Source organism: Lepidochelys olivacea (assembly GCF_965140295.1).
Source record: "Lepidochelys olivacea isolate rLepOli2 genome assembly, chromosome: 8".
Taxonomy (NCBI): Eukaryota; Metazoa; Chordata; order Testudines; family Cheloniidae; genus Lepidochelys; species Lepidochelys olivacea.
Genome location: NC_140418.1, coordinates 84,920,047 through 84,940,462, shown reverse-complemented (window position 1 = coordinate 84,940,462; position 20,416 = coordinate 84,920,047). Strand labels below are relative to the sequence as shown.

Sequence of the window (20,416 nt, the reverse complement as noted above, 5' to 3'; positions counted from 1 at the left end):
CACAGACCGTTAGGGTGTGACCTGCATGCAGGTAGGCTGGTTGTAAGGCTGGAGCTACAAACAGCAAAGCATTTTGAGCTCCTCAAGGTTACAGGGCAGGCAATGACACAACCCCTCAACTCGTCTGGATTGTTCCCCAGAATGTGAAATACACTATTTATGAAAATGCTGAACAGCTCTCTGTGGTTTTCACACTGTTTATTGGATCTGTCTAAGAACTCCAGAAATAATCACTGTGCCAGCTCCTCAGCTGGTGTAAATCAATATAGCTCCACTGAAGCCAATGGAGAGACACTGATTTACACCAGCTGAGCATCTGGCCCAAAATTATTGTGGAAAGACAGACTGAGGACTGCAATCAACCATACCACTTCAGTCAAACACTCACTGGATTAATTTACCAGCTGGAGTGTTATCCTGAGGACAGAGAGCTTTTAGCTTGTTTCAATTAGTTTTTTTGAATCTGAGCACATCAGAAATACATGCTCAAGAGATATTCCGATATTTACACTAGAGATAAAAAAGGAAACCAGACGCATTGAATGGGAATGAATCCATCCATCTGTTTGGAAGATGATTTTCAATATTATTTTCAGTGTAATTTTGTACATGTATATATGTATGATCGTATTTATCTGTGTAGACAGACACATAAGTGTATACAAAGGGTTAAGACCTGAAGAATTTGTATCTGTTCATGTTTTGTTACAAAATTAGTGTCTCTATTTTTAGCTTATTTTCATATTTTGGGTAAAATGTGATCCTTAATATTTTAAAGTCCATGCTTGCAGACAAAGTACATAATCATGCTGTTTCCCCTCAGTCTTCTAGTGTGAAATTTTAATGCTCAGTGAAGAGGAGAACTGAAAACAGTTGGCTAGAGCCAAGCATAGTGTGGCTATGCTTTGTACAAGCTTCCTTCCACAGCTCTGCAAATGCATCCCTGTTCTGACCTTCAAGACCCCACTTATTCCATTAGGAAGCCTCTTTTAAGCAGAGTCTGCCCACTGTGCTGAAGTGCAGCATTTTGTGTAATGTGGATAAGTCTTCATGAGAACTAAGTAGGCTGGGACCATGGAATTCATTTGACTTGTGACCTAATTTCAGGACTGAAATCTAAGTTTCTAGAGGGAGAGGCTGTGACCCTGACATACCATGCAATCTTCTCTTCTACTGCTAACATTTGCTTTTATATTTTCTGAGAAGTTTAAAAAAATCGGAGGCAATTCTAATAAAATATTGCAATCATCACAAGTCCAATGCATATCATTTCCCCATTTTATGTTCACGTCTGTGCTACTCATCAGCAGACTGAAATGGATTTTTTCAAAAAACTCCATTTTCTCAGTAACTATCAGTATTAAATATTAAATATATCCCAAAAGATTAACATAGGAAGGCTGAATGCTGAATAAGCCTTGTACAGTGCAAGTGCACCAAACTAAGATTCATTTCCCAGCAGAGCCTGGGATTGAGCTGATATAAATTCTAACAAAATAGTAAATTGTTGGATCTTATCAGAATATAATAACATATTTCATATTCTGATGGTTAAATATTTTTTCACAGTCTAGTTCAACCAAAAGATGTCTGAATGTTAAACCCAATTCTGATAACTATGTTGTAGTGTAAGGATAATGAATATTAAAACAGGCATTTTAGTCTGGAGACAGATTTTCTGTCTGAAGCTACAATAAAAAACATCACCAAACCTGCCTGTAAATCTAATCATCATGAAGGCCATTCACACATTGTATGGTCCGTAAGTTTATTTTCTAGATGGTTACACAGATAAAGAGAAGAAAAAAATCCTGTCTGTTTTATTAGTGCAGTCAGGTAAGTGGGATGCAGGAAGACAGTGTCTTGAAGTGAAATCCTGGTTCCATTGAAGCTAATGGAAGTTTTCCCATTGGCTTCAATGGGACCAGGATTCCATTCCAGATTCAAATCATGCCATAAGCATATTGAAATATAACTGATTCAGAACTGGGGACTATGATTTGTGGGTTACGGAAAATGTCTTTGGCATTTTAATGGGATATATTTTCAGTCTCAGCCAGCTGCCGACAGGTGGATCTAGGGTGACCAGATAGCAAGTGTGAAAAATCGGGACAGGAGGTGTGGTATAATAGGTGCCTATATAAGAAAAAGCCCCAAATATCAGGACTGTCCTATAAAATCAGGACACCTGGTCACCCTAGGTGGATCAGAGGCGAGGACAGAAATGTTGTAGAAAGAAAGGGCATTAATGAGCCCATTATTGGTGCCCATGCTTCAAAAAGAACATTGACATATTGGAAAGGGCTCAGAACAGAGCTACAAGAATGATTCAAATACCAGAAAAACATGCCTTATAGTGAGAGATTTCAGAACACAATCTATTTAGTTTATCCAAGAAAAGGATAAGAGGTGAATTGAACACAGTGTACAAGCACCCAAATGGGGACAAGATTTCTCACAGAAGGTAACTCTCAAATTTAGCAGAAAGAGGTGTAATGAGATCTGTTGAGCGGAACCTGAAACTAGACAAATTCAGACTAGAAATAGGGCACACAAAAAATTAACACTAAGTGTAATTAACTATTGGGACAACTTACCTAGAGATGTGGTGGATTCTTCATCACTTGAAGTCATTAAGTCAAGCCTGGATATATTTTTAAAAGATATGCTATAGATCAAACAGAAGTTACAGGCTTTATGCAGAAATTAATGGGCAAGGTTCTACCTGTGGTTTGTGTTATGCAGAAGGTTTGTGTTATGCAGACCACTTGATCATAATGGTCTTAAAATCTATCAGTCTACAAAACAATCAGAGAAAAGGGGAGACGAGAGAAGGAAGGAAACTGAGTCTGAAAGTGAGATTATATTGATTGATTGATTGATATGGGATTTATCTGTTACCTGTACTCAACAGCCACTATAGGCACTACCCACTGCCAACTAAAATGTAACAAAAGGACAAAGCTGTCCCAGAGCTCTAAACACAGCACTCTTTAGCTTTCAACTGCTGTTTACAAATCCGTATTAAATTAGTAGTAAAAGAAGAAAGGAAATAAGACTAGTAAGTAAGAACTTGCCTCTATATGGCCACATGTAAAAAACATTTACTCTCATCATGTATCTTTCCTGATGCAGTCTCTTCCTCCTTTAACTACCCAGCCCAAGCTTTTAAGGGTTTTGTTTTTAAAGACGGACAAACCTCAATAATGATATCTAGTTGCTTGTTTTTAGTTTTAGAAGAGCTGCTCCAAAATAGGCTGTGAATTTAAAATTCTGATTGTTTCTTCATGGCTTGCCTCTTGTTTGGGGGCAGGACCCTGCCAGGGTGCGGCTTATGTGGGCCACTAAAAAAAATTGATTTTCATTTTGACCATTTCAAAACATTTTGGCTTGAGTTTTTCATTTCAGAACAACATATATTTTGAAATGTGGTCAATATAAAAAACCTCTCACAAATAAGGGTGAAAACCCCCCAAAAAGGTCAACTCGCTGTTGACTCAAAATTATTTTTTGTGTTTTTCAATTTGATGAAAAATCTTGAAAAAAATGGTTTCAGGTCAGATCAAACTGGATTACTTTTTTTCTTTTTCAGTTTGGTCCCCAAATTCCACACTCATTTAAATCCAGGAAGGAATAGGAGTGGGTCAGGCCACCTGTCCTTGCAGAAGGCAGCAAAGGCAAAGTTCTACTGCACAGAAGGCTCCATGCCAAGGTTTGAACCTTGAATGATAAAATATTTGCCTTTCTTCTATAGCATCTCAAAAGTGCTTTATAAACCTTATAAGTTAGTTAACTACTATTGTTCCAATCTTACATAAGGGAAAATTGAGGCAGAGACGAGGACAGAACCCAGACCTTCTAGCAACTAGTTTTGTGCTTTAGCCGTGAAACTATCCTTAAGTACGCTCGAGATAAGTAAAGAAGGAACATAAAGAGTTCTGAAGAAAAGGAAATCACCATTTTCCTAGAGCATCATGGTAGGGAAGGAAAGAAGAGTCCAAGAAGAGGCATTGCTATAGAGGAAATGAAATAAAATCACAACTAGTGGAATTTACTAGGGGCCAGGCAGGAAGAAAAAAAAACCAGTTACACATCAAAGCCTTTCTTGTAGATGCCCTCCACTTTGTTGTGGATACAGCATGCTAAAGTTTTGCTCCTGATTTCCAAGCTGGGAGTCCCCTTTCTCACCAGACCTCAGCTCTTCTTTGAAGTTCCATGACCCTAAGAGTGTATAGCTAAGAGACATTCATTTATGCACAAAGGAAAACGGGTTCATGAACTGCAAACACGTTACCAAGTTAAATATGCCGAAAAGACAAGTAGCTGGGTCTTACAATCTTCAGTCAGCTGGACTGTGGGTTTTAAATTTAAAGTTGCTTTCAAGGATAGCATGAGCTAGGAACCACCTCAAAGAGAAATGGTGTTCTTCAAGAGATAACAGGGAACACCACTAAGCAAAGAGGAACGCATGAGAAAATAAAGAAACTATATAAAAGAGGGAGGAAAAATAACCAAGGGAATAGTTCAGACCAACTCCGAAATGACAGACAAAAGTAGCTTGATGATTCAGTTATATAACAGCAGTTTCAAAAATGTGCTATGACATTAGAGATAATCCCTTGCTGCAGTTTAAAGAAAATCTGGATGGAAAGACAATTGTGCATTTCGTACAAGAAAATAGTCTAAGTGCTGAAAGAAAAACTGGAGAAGTTTGTGGTTTTGCACCTAACAGCACTGTCATCAAAGTTATATTTAGTAACCTGTTAAAATATTTCAAAATGGCATTTGTGAAACTTATTCCTAAATAAGCACAACATGGATTACTGAACTTCTTATGAATACATCGTGGCTAGCCTCCCATGTGACATACTCAGACGCCTCTGTTCTCAACGTGACGCACTGAGACCATTCAATAAAATCCAGTTCATTTGACAAAGCAGCCCAAAACATCACTAAAAGAGTTCAATTTAGTGTCTGGGAGAAAACCAATTGCCTGTAGCACTGTGAAACTAGGTAGTGTTCACCGTTGCTGTAGGGCCTGATCCTGAGAGGTGGTGAACCCCTCCAACTTCTGTTGGCAAATGCAGTTTTCTGAGTTTAAGAATACCCAATAAATCACTAAATGATGTGGCCTTTTCTTACTATTCCATAACCATATAGACTGAACAATATTTTCTCTGGGTGCCTGTGATCTTTAAGGCCTTCCTTTGGCTCCAATTACTGAGTTTGCTGTTCACATACTCTGGCAGACTTCACCGACTAATTCCTTTAAGGATTCAAGAGTTGGGTATAGGGGAAGGTCAATGCAGCACTATTAAGCCTGCAATATAGGGCAGTGTCACTTACAATCATGAATGTGTATCACACTTCCCTACTCTCATGATGGAACTGTGGTCCAGTATTTCCTGGGAAGAACAAGTAAAAATAATAAGAAAAATGCCATGCCTAAATCATAAGTCACTCAACTGTGGTTTAAGTTGAACAGAAAGGTTTTCAACACTTAACAAATCTCACCTTGTCAGAATAAAATATAGCTTCTCCTTCACTATCTCTGCAATTTGTAAAAAGGTGGAAATGACACCTTGGGATGTGTTGATTAATTGAAATCATTTATCCTTAATAACCATATATTTAATCTCAAACTAGTTTTCTTAGAGCAGTGGTTTTCAAACTTTTTTCATTTGCAGACCCCTAAAAAAATGTTGAATGGCAGTGTGGACCCCTTTGGAAATCTTAGACATAGTCTGTGGACTGGCAGGGGTTCACAGACCACAGGTTGAAAACCACTATCTTAGGGGCTTGTCATTTAAAGTTCCCATTGTAAACTTCTTGTAGATACCAACATTTTGTGCATTGGTCTGGAATGGGAAGGTTGCCAGTCATGTTATTCCAAACAGCTAAACTCTGCACATGTTGTGTCCAAACAGAACTTTCTATCAGAGAGCAGCTGAGGACATCTCTATTTAGGTTAGTAGGGTTGCTCTAATTGCTGGGTTTCAGACGTTCTCTGAAGGCACACAGAAAATATAGGTACCACTTGTACTGTGTTAGGAGCTCTATTTTTTCAGATAACTAATTTAATATTAAGTAAAAATCTTCTGAGAGTTTTATTAAACATTGCTTGTAAAGATTAATTGGCTGCAGCGGTGAAGAAACATACATTATTTATAGTCATAGTCCAAATAGTAAAAAGAAAAGGAGTACTTGTGGCACCTTAGAGACTAACAAATTTATTTGAGCATAAGCTTTCGTGAGCTACAGGTCACTTCATCGAGTTAGTCTCTAAGGTGCCACAAGTACTCCTTTTCTTTTTACGGATACAGACTAACACGGCTGCTACTCTGAAACCAGTCCAAATAGTTTACATGTTTCCTTATTGGCCTTCAAAAGTGCAACAATGCCTGTGAAATCCCTAAAACAAAAATCTGCCCATGAAAACAGCTCCAAAAAAAGCAGTTTCTAATGTATGCAACCTTAATTTAATCTTACACAATTCTGATGTTTGGGGACAATTTTTGCAAACTTGGTTGTTATATTGAAATTCTCTGGCCTGCGTTAAACAGGAAATCAGACTACATCTCAGGGTCACTTCTGCCCTTGGAATCAAAGAATTAGTATTGTAGGAGGGCCCAAAGTCCCCAGTCAGAACAGGACTCCACTGCACTCTGCACTGTACACAGGCCCCTCCACTGAAAAGGTTATCATCTAATTTTGAAATCTGTTCTATTTACATTTATCACTTTCACTTCCTGCTTCAGCTGATACATGTTTTAAATGGCCCCTCTAATGTTTTAAAATGACATTTGGCATTAGAACTTGAGAGGGATGAAGTTCATCCATATTTAAGATATAATTCCATCTACGCAATAGTACAAACATTGCCTCACAGTTTAAATACCAGTAAAGAAAAATTCCCCCACAGCCACCAGCTTTTATTATAGGTCACTGATCACAAAGTAGCAGCCTTTTATCCTAATTCTACCTGTGCACCCTAGGACTGGGCTACTCCATGCAACTGAACAACACTAAATTGAAGGTAGAGAAGAAACCTAAAGACATGTTCTGATTTGTGTCTGTGGGACTCTGGCAATTACCGGACTAAAAGCTGGGGGACAGACACCCAGCTACAGCTGAACAGCACACAGTGTAAGTCAGCAATGTGTGTGTGCACAACAGGGCCTTAAAACTCACCTTGCACTCCTCTGGTCCTTCTTCAGTCAGGGCCTTTCCCCCTGCACTGAGTTAGAGCAGCAGCTGGGGTGTGCGCAGGAATTCAGACTCCTCCAGCCCCAGGGTTGCGGCGGGGAAAGAGAGAGAGCTCCTCTCCCCTGGGGCTGCAGCAGGGAAAGCGAACTCCTCCAGCCCCAGGGCTGCGACAGGGAGAGCGAACTCCTCCAAGCCCACGCTCTCACTCTCCCCGCCGCCACCCAGGAGGTGTTCTGCGTCCCACACCAATTATTGGGGGGGGAGACTATGCCCCTGCTTGCCCCCCTTCTGTATGCCCCTGGAGCAGCCTATGGGCTACTCTAACTTACATTGACCAAAAACAGTCCCAAGGTGCGGAAACTGCAGGCTGGGATCAGTATGAAATCGAGCTGTCCTGTCCAGGCCTCCTTTATGCAGCACCTTTTCTCTGCCATGCTGCCCGGAAGAAGGGAGATGGAGGGGCCTAATATCCTCTATGCTAGTTCTCTGCCGAGAAAGGATCCTCCTTGCACTGAGGCTGGATTACACTGGCTTTAAGTGCAGATTGTACCAGCAGTACAGGGCAAAACAGCCTCACTCTTTAGATCAGGCTTTTAGCCCTACAAAGAGAGCAGTCAAACTCAGCATCCCACTGTTTAAAACACACCACATGAATCTAACCATGCACAAATGTCAATACTAATTTCCCCATTTATCATCCACTATAACAATGAGGAAGAATAAATGCGCAGCTATTTACCTCTAGAAATGTGTTCCTGCTGGGCACACTGTTTAAGCAGAGCACTGGAGAAGCATTTCTCTGCTTAATTCCATCAGTGAAAAATCTGGTTATCATTGTGACAAAGAACCACATACCCATTTAAAGAATGTATTGGGTAGCCATGTGCTCCTGAACATGGGGAACGTCCCGGTTTTCACAGCTTGCCTCTGTGTTTCACCGGGAACCTTGTAAATCCCCCAACAGACTGTTTATGAGAAAGAGCTGCCAGACAGCTGCGCTGGTGGAACTGATGCCATGCTGGGTAAATGCTTAGGCACTCTAAGGACCACCCCACCACAAGCACACTCCACTCTGCCCACTGAGAAATCTCAGAATGAGCACCCACCTCCAACTGCACCTTCCCCTGCAGGCAGAGTCAGATCCGTGTCCTATCAGTCTGGACAATGCTGTGAACGATGAGCCTGCAGACAACTCATTTTTTACCAGTATTACTATATATAGGTGGCTGTCTACCACCCTTGGCTGGTATCCATGCTTGTGCTCACCTCTGCTGCACCATGGGGAGCAACAGATTGTGGCAGGGCTTGACAGGAAGGACACAGAGGACTCAGAGTGAATGCAAGAGGGAGATTGTGGCAGCAGAAAAGGGGGAGGCAGGAAGTTGAGTGCTCAAGAGAGGAGAGAAAGGAGAAGAAGACTGACAGACTGGGGAAGGGAGAGAAGGTGAGCGGGGTGGGGGGAGAACTGAGGAAAACAAAAAAAAATGATAAAAGCACAGAAAACATAAGATAGAGGAGCAGGCAACTTCCTCTCTTACCTTCCCCAGTGGCCAAGTCCCTCTTATGCACACCTTTCTTGACTCCATCCAAACTATCCCTTATGAAACCCATAAATCTAACATTTACATTACAAATATATCCTCTATGTAAATGCATGTTTATATGTCATTACCATTCCTTTGAGCAATCTAGTCCCCAAAAATCCAGGAAATGGAGATTAAAGGCTACTGCTGTCCCCAATTCAAGCCCTAGAACCTAGATACCACAGGTTATTTTGCTGCAGTGTGGGATTTTACTAGCTTTTGCGAAGTAACATTCAAATCCTTACATGAATATATTTTGGTAGTAATCGGTACTGCACTTAATACAGTAAAACATTCCAAAAGCTAACACTTAAATTCCTCTGTACATACACAAACACAGACTTACAAAGTCTCATTGCCAAATTTGTGAACAGAGTTCTTATATTAGGATCTATTCCCTAAACTAACATTCTTGATTTTCCATTTATTTCCAAACTATCCATTTTAGGAAGGGAAAGGAAAAGAAGAAATACATCTGTGGGTGAAAAAGAATGGTGTGTGTTTAAGGGACAGCTTTGAATATAACTATGCTGCAATTTTCATCTTTGCCATCATTTTTCTGCTGAGAAAAATAAAATTGATAAATAATTGATGGCTCTCTTATTTACTCTGTTCACCAAGAGGATGGTAAATGCCAGTGTCAAATATATTTTCAATGTTGCATTTGTATTCAGAAAAAAATTAGCAATTCCACATACTCTCTTTGCTGTATTCTTTCCAGTTTTAATTTCCCTGTAACCTACTCAACCCACTTGAGTGTTAACAGACATGCTTTCCCCTGCAGCACTGACCACTAAATGCACTGGGGTTAGACTGTACTGACAGGAGATTTTATAACAAAGGGGGAAATGTTTCAGAACTAATATATTTCTTCTAGTTTTAGGATGGATACTACCCTTTTCTTTTTCCTGACATTTCCACATTATGCTGCACATTTTGATTGAGGACAGAGGCAAGCAGACAGTCTCAGAAAGAGCAGAATGAGAACTGCATAAATTTAGAGGACTGCAGTTTGTTATCATAGCAATTAAAGATGTCTTTTTGATAACATCATCTTGGAATTAGCATGAATTGTTTGGCTGAGAGTCACTCAGCTCAGCCATTACATTTTAATCCTTTTAATTCAAATAGCTTTTTCATGAAACACAACAAAATCCCCATACAACATTCCCCAAAACAACAGTATTAGCAAAGCCTATACACTTAGCCCTGGTCTGCACTACAGAGTTACGTCAATGTGAGGCAGTTTACTTCAACCCAACTTGGTAAGTGTCTACACTAAAATGCAGCTCCCACTGCGGTAACTTGCCTGAGACACCAACCCAATAACTCCACCTCTGCGAGAGGCGTAGCACTTAGGTTGATGTAACTAGGTTGATGCAGTGTCACTGTAAACACTGCATTGCTTACATGAACTGTTGCTGCCTTTCAGAAGCCATCCCACAATGCCCCACGCTGAATCGGTGCAAGCACTCATGGTGAGGACGTGCACTGCTGACACAAGGAGCATAGTGTGGACATGCAAAAGCAGTTTAATTACTGTGGTGGCTGTATGCCAACGTATCTTAGGTCAACTTAATTTTGTAGTGTAGACTTGCCCTTAAGCTACTTCAACATTCCATTCACCCACTACTGGGGTTTAACAGTTTAAGTATGTGCAATCAGTGATTGCCAATGACTCTCTCTCCTTTTAAAAGGGACAAAAAGAAATGAAAACACAGGAATCGTCACAGCTAACTAACGCATGGTGGAAAGATCTGTACCACAGTCACTGGGCCACATGCTGCTCTCCTAAAGATAAAGCCACAGGATGGTAAAACAAATGTCCCAGTACAGAGGTAATGAGTGTGGCTTGCAAATGGAATGGATCCAGGTCAGTGAAGCAACCTCACCAATCCTCAACCTACACCCTCCTTCCCCAGCAAGCTGGGTTACTTGGAAGCCTTGGAAGATTTTCATTGCCTCCTTTCCCCTGTGTTCTAAATCCCTTATTATTACAAGTTGTGGGCAGGATAGCAGGTGCAGAGGAGAGTTACTGCTGGTTCTACAGCAGCCACTTCTCATTGCACATCCATCCAATCCCCAGGAAAGCATGCAGCAGAAAACAGGCACCTCCCAGCTCAGCCCACCTGGTATTTGTGATGATGAAGCACAAATTACTAAGAACTCAGCTTGACTCACAGATTCCAGATAGTGTTTACAGAACTGGCAATTAGTAGGGGTCTACTTAAATAGCAGAGAAATCACACATTTTTTGGCGGGTTGGTCATAGCATACATTTCGCAGATGTTTAACACATCTGCGAAATTTGCTATTTATGCGTGACCAACACACAAAAAATGTGTGATTTCTCTGCAGCATTTCACAAACTGGGGGCCCCAACCCAAAAGGGGGTCATAAGCCAACTGTAGGGGGGTCCCGATATTGTCACCCTTACTTCTATTCAGCTGCTGTTGGCAGTGATGCCTGAAGCTAGGCGACTGGAGAACAGCAGCTGATGGCCAGGCACCAAGCTCTGAAAACAGCACTGCCGCAAGCAGCAATCAAAAGTAAAGGTGGCAATACCATACCCTGCCACCCTTACTTCTGTGCTGCTGCAGGCAGAGGCACTGCCTTCAGAGCTCGACACCTGGCCAGCAGCTGCTTCTCTCCGCTCTGCCTTCCGAGCTGGTCAGCTAGAGACCAGATTTCACAGTCCATGATCGCGATTTTCACATCTGCAAATCTGGAAGTCCCCTAGCAATTAGACTCAAAACAAAATATTTTTATTGTGAACTGAGCACATTTTATATGGAATCACAGAGACATAATGAACATGAAACCTCACAATGCCAATTTTGCATCATTATTTTGCAAAGAAGAATCACTCTTTAAACTTAGATAGAGTACTAAAGGAAGAAATCTTCCAAGGCCTCTGTTTTAGGCTCCTTTGCCCAGAGTCCCATGGACCTCAATGGAGCACCACATTGCAGATCCCTTTGCCCAGCTGAGAACGTAGAAGGACTACAATATTGCAAACTGATATTTAGGGTGACTAGTTAAGGCGGATGCAGGGATAAATATAAAATAATCTATAGCCCTCTCTATCAGCTAGTTATCAGCTTCTGCTACAGCCATCATGGGATGTGCCATTGCTACAATTATTTCTGCAACCACGCCTTCAGTTATTGACAAGAACAACTTGGCAGTTGGGAGTCTCAGGTACCTCCCATATGCAAAAAAGAGCACAGCGTTATTCTCCTAACAATACAAACAGATTACCTATGAAGTTAGGACCAGGTCAGTCTGTTTATCAGAAGGGACTAGAGATACATTTTCCCCCACCTACTATACACATACAGATTTACACGTCCTGTGGCCAGGTGTGTACCAATGGAGACCAGATTTGCCTTGCACACATGTTTTTAGAATTCTTGCTCATATAGGCAAAAGGTATGTCTACACCTCCTTTGTTACCCTCCTTCCCCTACAGGAAGTAGAAGGCTTCCAAAGTCCCTGGGCCACAAACAGAGGCCAGAGCAATGTCCCTCTGACTGCTGTCGACTCTGCAGGGAGTTCCTCTGAGGATGTCTTGGTTCACTGGAGCCACTAGCTGGATTAAATTAGCTTGGAATTTTGGTGCAGGATATTAGGTCCAGCTCCATACTTGGGGAACTTCTATTGCCTGTTATGGCTCATTGCACTTTAATAAACGTCTTACACTCCTTTAGGAGGGAGGTATCTAAGAGGACTTTTTCTGTAACATAATAATGTTTTCTACCATTTTCCTGTTATGTATATGGTAGATCTAAGTTACTCATATGGTGCCCATCATAGCAGTATCTGAGCACTTCACAGTCTTTAATAAATTTACCCTCACAGCTGTTCTCTGAGATAGAGAAGTGCTATCATCACTATTTTATAGCTGGGAATTGAGGCACAGAATGGCTCACTGACTTGCCCTAGATCACACAGGAAGCTTGTGACAGAGCAAGGAACTAAACTCGGGTCTTCCAAGTGCTAAGCTAGTACTCTGATCACTAGACCATCCTGTGTGTGTGTTTCATAGAAGAGAAATCTTCATTAGCTGTCAGAAGAATAGGTCCGAGGATACACAATTGAACTATTCTGATTTAATCCAATGGGAGGCAAGCTCACACATGCACACTAACCAATTCATCACAAGGGGATGATTTGGGGTTGGGAACAATTTTAGCCAATAGTAATACCAATGTGGCCACTGGAAACTTAGCTTTTTTAGTTATAAAAATGATTTAAAAATATGTCCAGAATCTGGAATTATACGGATGCTTCTCTGATATCATAGGACGTTATCATTAAAAGGTGATCAGGAACAGAAGGGGAAAAAAAACTGTCAAGGAGAATCTTCCTCCCACTTGCTGCTTGTTTATTCAGAAAAAATTAAGGATTAGGAAAAAAGTAAAAGTCCACAAATTACACATTAATTGAAAAAAAAAAGGCTCTATGACATCAGGAAAAATATCTAGTCCCTAGATTGCATTTCTCCCCAGAGCGTTATAAAATCCACTGAGTTTACATGACATAGTGGTTCCTCTACGAAGCTGCGATAGAACTTACATGGTAATGGCATATTTGTTTAATAGTGAATCACAGAGTAAACAGGCTGATAAAACCAAGCATTGTAGTTAACTTATTAGGCTGCCCAAGAACTGTTGTAAAGCAGTGAGGTCTGATCCTGACAGATGTTGAGCATCCTAAACTTCCATTAGCTCTAATGGAAATTTCACCTCAGTCAGCACTGCAGGATCAAGCTCAAAGCCTGGAACGCTGTTTTTTTTCTTGGTCACCAGCTTCAGAACGTCACAACTCCTCAGGCTCATGGGATGTCACAATTAGGCAGCTGCTTAAACATATGATTAGATTGAAACATTTGGGATCTGATTCTGTAATCCTTGCTTTCATAGGTAGGCCCTCCAACTTCAATGGGACTACTCATGTGAGTAAGTAATATTCAGGTGAGTAAGAGCTGCAAGATTGGGCCCCGGTACCAGTCCAATGATTATGAGCCTGATTCATGCCAAGTAATACTCAGGAGTAGTCAAACTAAAATCAATGTAATATTATAAGGAAGGTATTGCACAAAGAAAGGCTGGCCCTGGATATGGGGGTGGTGTTGGAAGTTCCCCTGGTGTACACCCACTGACTCCCCCTAGCAATTGGAAGTCCTGAATTATAGCAAGAATGAACTCCCACACTTTCTCCTTGTATAAAAATAAAAATAAAAAAGGATGACATCTGAGCCAAATCAAGCATCATTTCTCTATTAAAGGCATTCTTAATTCTCTATTTACAGTAAAACTAATCAGAGTACAAATATACTAAATGAAAATATTTACCTGTTGTGAATAGGTCCTCTGAACTTTGGGTCAAATTTCCTTGGTTCACCTGCATTTAAAATAAGATATTATAAAAAACAGATCCTGGTAAAAATATGAACTATGTTCTTTTAACAGCAGTCCTTCAGGAACATCTTTCCAAGATGCCCAGTGTAACCCATTCTAGTAAATTAATTCTTAGGAGCAATACCAGTATCTCATTGCTTACTTTGACCTGCTCTGTGATTGCAGCAGAGGTCAGAGCTTTGGGGTATCTATCTATCTTAGGTACTTATATAGCCACCATTACTTTAGTACTAAACAATCTTTAACGTATTCATCCTCACAACACTCTTGTGAGGTAAGGAAGTGCTGTTACATCATTTTACAGATAGGAATGTGGCAGAGACAGTCTGATCTGCCCAAGGTCACACAGGGAGACTGTGGCAGAACAGAGAATTGAACGTTGAACCCGTGTCTCCTGAATAAGAAGTGAATGCCCTAACCACTGGATCACCCTTCAAGAAAGCTAATGATCTGGAGCCATGTCTGCAGCTCCCATGCAGCTACAGAATCTATATGGAGGCTAACAGAATTATGCTCACCCCAGGGTTTTACACCATGCTGCTTGGGATCAATGGCTTTTACAGGAGCCAATGCCACATCACAGCAGTATGGAGGGGTAATATACGGTCATTAGCCTACAAGGGGATTAACGTTAGCTCAGTTTGCCCTTCCTTTGCACAGGTGCTCATAGGAGATAATGAGGCAATCCTGGAGACTGCGGGCCAGTCAAGTTGCCCAGCAGGCTGGGAAGGAAACCTCTATGGGTCTGATTTACCGCTGCCCTTCATCTTCTGTAGTCATTTATACCAGTGCAAAGTGAATGGAACATTACATCCTGCTACTTGAAATAGGTAGCAATTGCACTGCATGATTTCACTGGGTGTCAAGCAATGGTGAATCAGGCCTGGATGCTTGAAACACAGAAGGAGAGGACATTCTGTAGCATGGGTGCTGGAACTAGGAGTGCTGCCACCTCTCCTGGCCTGAAGTGGTTTCCATCATATACAGGATTTACAATTTGGTTCAATGGATCTCAGCACCCCTAGTATACAAATTGTTCCAGCACCCCTATTCTGGAGTAAGAAAGATGCCAAACCTCATACAGGAGTGAAGTGATGACACAGGCTGGAGTTTCTGTTATTATATTGCAGCATCAGATGAATTGTTTTGTTTGCTTGTTAAAACTGTTTCTTGCTGAATGCCCTGCTGAAAGCCTCAAAGAAGAACACAGGCAACTTTTGTTGGTTTTTAAGGTTTTTGCTAATCCACCTGGCAAACCATCCTGCCACTTACACTCTTTTATTCTGCCAGGCCCTGCAGGCCTTGTTGTGACAACAAAATCCACCACAGACATCAATGGGAGCAGTACATGAGAAAGGAGCGCAGGACTGGGCTGTATGGTCAACAGAAAGCCTCACCCCAGAGAATGGCAAGCTTGTAGAAGTGCTATTTTTGATAACAAAAGTTTAACTGTATCAGGGCTGATATATGGGCTTGAGAATGATAGTAACAAAAATAAACATCAGCTATGATATAAATGATACCAGTACCTATAACCAGATATTCCTTGCTACAACTTCACTGTTATCAGGCGTCTGTTAACAAATTAATCAGAGATGTCTTATGAGCATAAGTTATAAAATACATCTGGCCAAAATAAGGAAAGTAGTGTGATTTTTTTTAAAGACGTTATCCATGGCTATTTCTGCAGTTATTTTAAACAGAGCACTCTTCCCAATGTGTTTTTTCTAGAGTCATACTTCATAACAGAGAAAATGTTCAATGCTGTTTCAATTCCTTTTGGGCTTGTAGCTTTATTCCTATAACTACTCACTGAGAATATAATTGCAAGTGTTCGTTTGAAATAAAATGGTTTCTTTGCAACTCCTTCCCCACCCCATGCTCAGTTAAAAAAAAAAAACACAAAAAACCCAAAACCATTTGATACCTGGTATTTTGCAGATTAATTCAGGTTTCAAATTAAGCAGAAAATTTGCTTTTGCTGAAGTTGTGGTTTTGTTCATTAAACTCATAATAAGCCCCTGAGGGTTTGGAAGAAGCAGTGTGAAACCAAAAATGAACATTCTTCAAGGAAAAAAAAGAGCCAAGAAAAACCTTAATTTAAAATCTCTCACTGAAAAATATAGCATCTTTCTCATGACCTCCAAAACTTTCTCTTTTCTGCTGGTTCACTCCTATTTTATCAAGGCTCATTCTGAGTGTTATAGTAAATGTACCTATTTTTCTAGACCTCTTTCCTCCTCCCCCCGCCCCCTAAAAGACCTATAGAATTTCATAGGAATGAAATCAGCAAAGTTCTATAGATACTAAATAGGCTTCTACAAAATTCATTCTAAAACCCACAGAATTTAATAGACAGTATGATATTTTTCAAGGAATTTGAAAACCAATCTCCAAATTCTAATAGAAAATCATACCCCTGCCATAGAATTCTATAGGGCAACTGAAACATTACCTAGAAAGGATCTCATTGTCTATTAAGGTCAGTAGAAAATTCCCACAAAAGCAGTTCTGCTAGCTTTACTGGTCTGTCTTTGCTTTTCCTCCCTCTATCAGCACCTGTCTTGAGTGGCTGAGGCTCAGCCTCTCCAAGACATAATGGGACTCCCAAAATCCACAAGCAGCCTAGTCTTGTGCTATCTGAAAGATTACCTACTTCTCTCTAAAATGTTAAAATATATTTTAAAATACATTACTACTCATTTTTTTCATGCAGAAGGAAGAAAAATACAGCTTTTGTACACAATACTATCTATATATATGTATTACTACAGCACAAATTCCCATATCTATCTAATGCATTACAAATAGATTATATACATGTGCCAAACATGTTTGCTTCATACAAATGAAAAAAAATAATATATAAAAATACAATGTACATAAGATTCATGACTGTCTTCTCAAAATTCCTTTTCCAAATAGACTACACATTTAAACTTTTAATTGTACTTTCCTCTCTCTCTCCCCGCTGGAATACCTGATATAAGCAGTTTGTATCTTCAGAACAGCTCACCTAATCCCTTCTCCAAAACAGCACCATAAGATAAGGCATTTATCTGTTTTCCAATGTTTTAATTTAACAGCTTAAAAAGTTACCAGTGCTATTTTAACCCAGCATTATATTTCATCCAGAGTTAATTTTAACTGCTATGTTCTTTAACAAAACTTTGAAGATTTGTAATAATTCCATTGGCTGACTTCCCATTTCTGATGTAAACTAGCCATGTGAAACATTAGTAACAACTTCAATTAGTGTCATTGTCAAATCTACCTGACAACTTCAACTCTCAAGGCCCAGATCCACAGAGGTAAAGCATCATCCTAAACCCCAAATTTAGGCACCTAAATCCCAGTTTTAAGTAACCCTGAGTTCAACAAACCCCCCACCTTAGCTACTGCCTAATTCTGTAAACACCTAAACTGACAGCACAAAAATTTGCAGGGTAAGAGTTCTTAAGGCGCCTACCTTTCTGCCTCCGGGCACATGAGCGCTGCTACTTCACTCTGACATCCAGACACCTAAGCCCCAGCACAATCCAACAACCTGGGAAGTTAGGTGTTCACCTGCCTATTTTCTCTGCAGGGCCTTATCTGGTAAGTGTCCTCGGCGCACACCTACCAGATCAGACCCTATTCGAAAGCCTGGAAGTGGAGGAAGAGGTGGTGGTCATCTTATAAGTAGGGCTGTCGAGCAATTAAAAAAGTTAATCACAATTAACCATGGTTTTAATCACCTGGTTAAACAATAATAGAATACCATTCACTTAAATATTCTTGGACATTTTCTATATTTTCAAATATAGACTTGGGGTTCCAGCTTCCACTCGGAGCTCTGGGCTTTGTGGATCCTATTGTTATTCCAATGATTTCCTAGGGGTCTAAAAGGCGTTTCATTAGTCAGGCTAAGTCCCTTATGGATCCAGACCCAAATTCCTTAGGCCTTAATTCTGCAAGCCCTAACGTATGCAAGGAACTTTGTACGTGAGTAGTCCCATTAGGTTCTTGTGCCTAAAGCTATACAAATGCTTAACTGTATGCAGCATCAGGGCCTTAGTCTGCGTTCCAAACTATAATCCTGGTAAAAAGATTATGGGCTAAATCTGTCCCCAATAAAATTCCATTCACTTACCTGGACTAAAATAAAGGATGAATTTAGCCTGGTAGATTTTGCTGTTTCCTTACAATGATGACAGCTAGAAAATTATGTTTTCTCTCTGTATGGCACAGCTGATTATGAGAGAAGTGTGAGACAATGTAGTGTAAGGCCTGGTCTATGCTACAAAGTTAGGTCAACATGAGCCGAGTTAGGTAGAATTAATAATGTATGTGTCTACATTACTGAGTCCCTTCCGCCAACCCAAAGGGCTTGTAAAGTCAACTTCTGTATTCCACCTCTGCGAGAGGCGTAGCACTTCAGTCGACAACCACGCGTCAGTATGGGGATAGTGTAGACACTGTTGTATACAAGTCATTATGAGCAGTTTCTCATGCCCCAGTTACAGAACAGACCTTCCCATTGCATTAGATTAAATACATTCTGTCACATGGTCCAGTCCCTGAGGCCCTAGCTACAAGGGTAGGTGCTTACTACTGTGACTAAGCCCACTGAACCTACCCTAGTCTGCTGAGTATGAAGCATACCCAAGGTCTGCTGGTTTCATTCAGGTTTCAGAGTAGCAGCCATGTTAGACTGTATCCCCAAAAAGAAAAGGAGTACTTGTGGCACCTTAGAGACTAACAAATTTATTTGAGCGTAAGCTTTCATGAGCTACAGCTCACTTCATCGGATGAATTGAGCTTATGCTCAATTGAATTTGTTAGTCTCTAAGGTGCCACAAGTACTCCTTTTTTTTTTTGTTGGTTTCATTCAGAAGTTTCTAGTGGGTAACTTTTGACAGTATAGATATTATGGATTTCCAAAAGAGACATTGTGAATTGTTTGTATATTTCAAAGCATACATATACACCTATATAAGACTTCAATAATAATTGCAGACTTTTACATGTTTACAGTGACTTCTTGCTTTACTGTCAGCTGAGCATACATACAAAATGAAAGAAGTAACCACTGTTAATACAGGGAGAAACATATACATTTCAGTTCATGTTACTGAAAAGAGAGGTATGTTTTGCAATCAATATTTTGTTTTTTAAATGTAGGGACTCTTACAATTGTATTTAAAAATTATAATGATTCTTCCAATATGCAAGAGCATGAGCTTTTGGAGCAGGTAATTTCATTCTTTCTCCAAACAGGTAAAGCTGACTCATTGTTGATCTATGAGGGGAACACATATGGGTATAAATGAAGACATACTGTGCGGGTTTGGAGGTGCGAAATATAACACTAAATCCTAATATGCACTATAACAGTATTGATTGTTGTTTTGTGTGACCTATGTTTAAAAAAGTGTTTTTTAACTTTTGGCCAAATTCTACCCTAAAATAAGCACACACACAACTCCTGTTGTATCCAATGGAATCTGAGCCTGCTTTTAAGGGGGCAGATTCTAAGAAACCCAATAGTAAACAAATGTCATCTATATTTTTATTCTACCAACAAAAGCTAATGAAACATGACTAGATCTCATATCTCATTTTAGAGACTATTTTTATTAACGTGTTTTTAAAACTAGCCCACATATCAAATGCTAATTTCACTGGTACAAATCAATATATAAACAGCATCTTTTAGTCATCCCAAGCATAGCAAACTAGTGGTTTTTGGCGTACCTCTTGGGATGTAATGTGTTGGCAATAACATAAGAAACTACTGAAGGGAAAAGTGTGAGATCAATAGGCAGTTTGTTCACCTAGCTTATTTGTTTTTAGGGCCGCTTTTAAAATAACTATGCTAAAAGTAAAATTCTTCCATTTACACCTAAATGCAAAAGAGCTACTAAAGAAAAATGCTTAGGATGAGTCAATTTATCACAAGTTCTCAAAGCAGTTCTGTGACCAGTGATAACAACTTTCCAGAAATCTATCTTCTACAGGTTAATAATGAGAACTAAATTAAACCAGTTTATCAGTTCTGCCTCTCACAAGAATTCAGAAAAGATGTAAAATAAAAGACCCCTGAAAATGTCACTGTTTCTCCAACAGGTATTCTAGATAGGAAATGCAGGACGGTGCACAAACAGCTGCCAACGTCAAACAGTCTTTACTTTGTTGCCTGTGATACTTAGTCGGACAGAGCAG

General features: G+C 40.1%; 1 protein-coding gene across 3 annotated transcripts in view; it reads right to left on the bottom strand.

Annotated features, from left to right (window-relative positions):
• SLC44A5 (solute carrier family 44 member 5) overlaps positions 1 to 20,416 on the bottom strand; it is a 184,956-nt gene that overhangs the window by 65,592 nt on the left and 98,948 nt on the right. For all 3 annotated transcript variants that reach the window (XM_084637904.1, XM_084637902.1, XM_084637903.1), the window contains exon 2: positions 14,147 to 14,195. In XM_084637904.1, coding sequence (XP_084494030.1) covers positions 14,147 to 14,195 — 49 coding nt within the window. The remainder of the gene's footprint in view (positions 1 to 14,146; positions 14,196 to 20,416) is intronic.